The sequence below is a fragment of the Melozone crissalis genome, unplaced genomic scaffold, assembly GCF_028551555.1.
Source record: "Melozone crissalis strain CALT ecotype California unplaced genomic scaffold, PUWL_Pcris_2 ptg000046l_1, whole genome shotgun sequence".
In the NCBI taxonomy this organism is placed as follows: domain Eukaryota; kingdom Metazoa; phylum Chordata; class Aves; order Passeriformes; family Passerellidae; genus Melozone; species Melozone crissalis.
In genome coordinates this window covers 8,255,435-8,256,994 of record NW_026535824.1, presented here as the reverse complement: position 1 = coordinate 8,256,994, position 1,560 = coordinate 8,255,435, and the positions used below count along the sequence as shown (strand labels likewise).

The 1,560-nt window shown below is 52.5% G+C and overlaps 1 protein-coding gene across 1 annotated transcript; it reads right to left on the bottom strand.

The window, feature by feature from the left end:
* Positions 1-473: 473 nt before the first annotated feature.
* Positions 474-1,307, bottom strand: LOC128943482 (olfactory receptor 14C36-like; the record flags this gene model as incomplete). The annotated part of the gene is made up of 1 exon (XM_054286418.1): positions 474-1,307. A coding segment is annotated over one exon (834 nt), but the record flags the coding sequence as incomplete, so codon positions are not given.
* Between the last annotated feature and the right edge of the window lie 253 nt (positions 1,308-1,560).

The following is a 1,560-nucleotide window of genomic DNA, read 5'->3' as shown; positions in this document are numbered from 1 at the left end:
GCCCATGGCCTGGCCCTGCCTGTGGTCACAGCAGGGACATGCAGCAGGACAGTGACCAAGTTGCCAGAGCACTCTGGCCTTGCACCCACAGCAGGGCTGGGAAAGAGAGTGTGGACTTGGGAAGAGCAGCTCTGAAAGGACCAAGTGCTGCTGCTCCCTGGCAGTGCTGCTGTGTTGGGACCCTTCCCTTTCCCCCCTATAAATTCATGCAGGTCCCAGAGTTGAGATCCCAAAAAAACAAGGCACTGCAAGGTCGTTTATTTTGTTCAAACAAAGCAATAGTACAGCTCCTGGATTACAGAGCTTCTGGATCAAATTCAAGAGGCAGACAGGGAATTAGGTGAGGGATGAATAGAAACATTTAATTGAGCACTTTATGGCAAGAAGAATCCATCGGCATGACCAAATACCGGAGAAGGCAGAGACTGGGCCAGTCATGAGTTCCATTCTGAAAACTAAGCAGCAGAAAACAATCACTTCTTTGCTTCTGAAAAGTACCCAGTCATCTTTGTCCTCAGGGCATCCTTGAGCTCCTGGTTCCTCAGGCTGTAGATGAGGGGGTTCAGGGCAGGAGGCACCACCGAGTACAAAACTGACAGGGCCAGATCCAGGGATGGGGAGGACATGGAGGGGGGCTTCAGGTAGGCAAATACTGCAGTGCTGATAAACAGGAAGAGCACGGCCAGGTGAGGGAGACAGGTGGAAAAGGCTTTGTAGCGTCCCTGCTCAGAGGGGATCCTCAGTACAGCCCTGAAGATCTGCACATAGGAGAAAACAATGAACACAAAACAACCAACTAACAAAAAAGTACAAACTATGAGAAGCCCAAGTTCCCTGAGGTAGGAATTGGAGCAGGAGAGCTTGAGGATCTGAGGAATTTCACAGAAGAACTGGCCTAAGGCATTGCCATAGCACAGGGGCAGGGAAAATGTATTGACTGTGTGCATGACAGCGTAGAGAAAGGCACTGGCCCAGGCAGCTGCTGCCATGTGGGCACAAGCTCTGCTGCCCAGGAGGGTCCCGTAGTGCAGGGGTTTGCAGATGGACACGTAGCGATCATACGACATGACTGTGAGAAGGGCAAGCTCTGATCCAGAGAAGAAGAAAATCAGAAAAACCTGTGCAGCACATCCAGTGTAGGAGATGGTCCTGGTGTCCCAGAGGGAATTGTGCATGGCCTTGGGGACAGTGGTGCTTAGGAAGGCCATGTCAAGAACAGAGAGGTTAAGCAAGAAGAAGAACATGGGCATGTGCAGGTGGTGGCCGCAGGCTACGGCGCTGATGATGAGGCCGTTGCCCAGGAGGGCAGCCAGGGAGATGCCCAGCAAGAGGCAGAAGTGCAGGAGCTGCAGCTGCCGCATGTCTGCCAATGTCAGCAGGAGGAAGTGCCTGATGGAGCTGCTGTTGGACATTTGCAGTGTCTTGGCATGGGGATCTGTAAAAAAAGTAATCATGGTATAGTTGTGTTTGAGGAGGACTTTAAAAATCCCAGCACAGACTGGGGGCACTTTCCCCCCACTCCCTGCCCAGGGCTCTGCTGCCTGGAACTGTCCCTGCCAG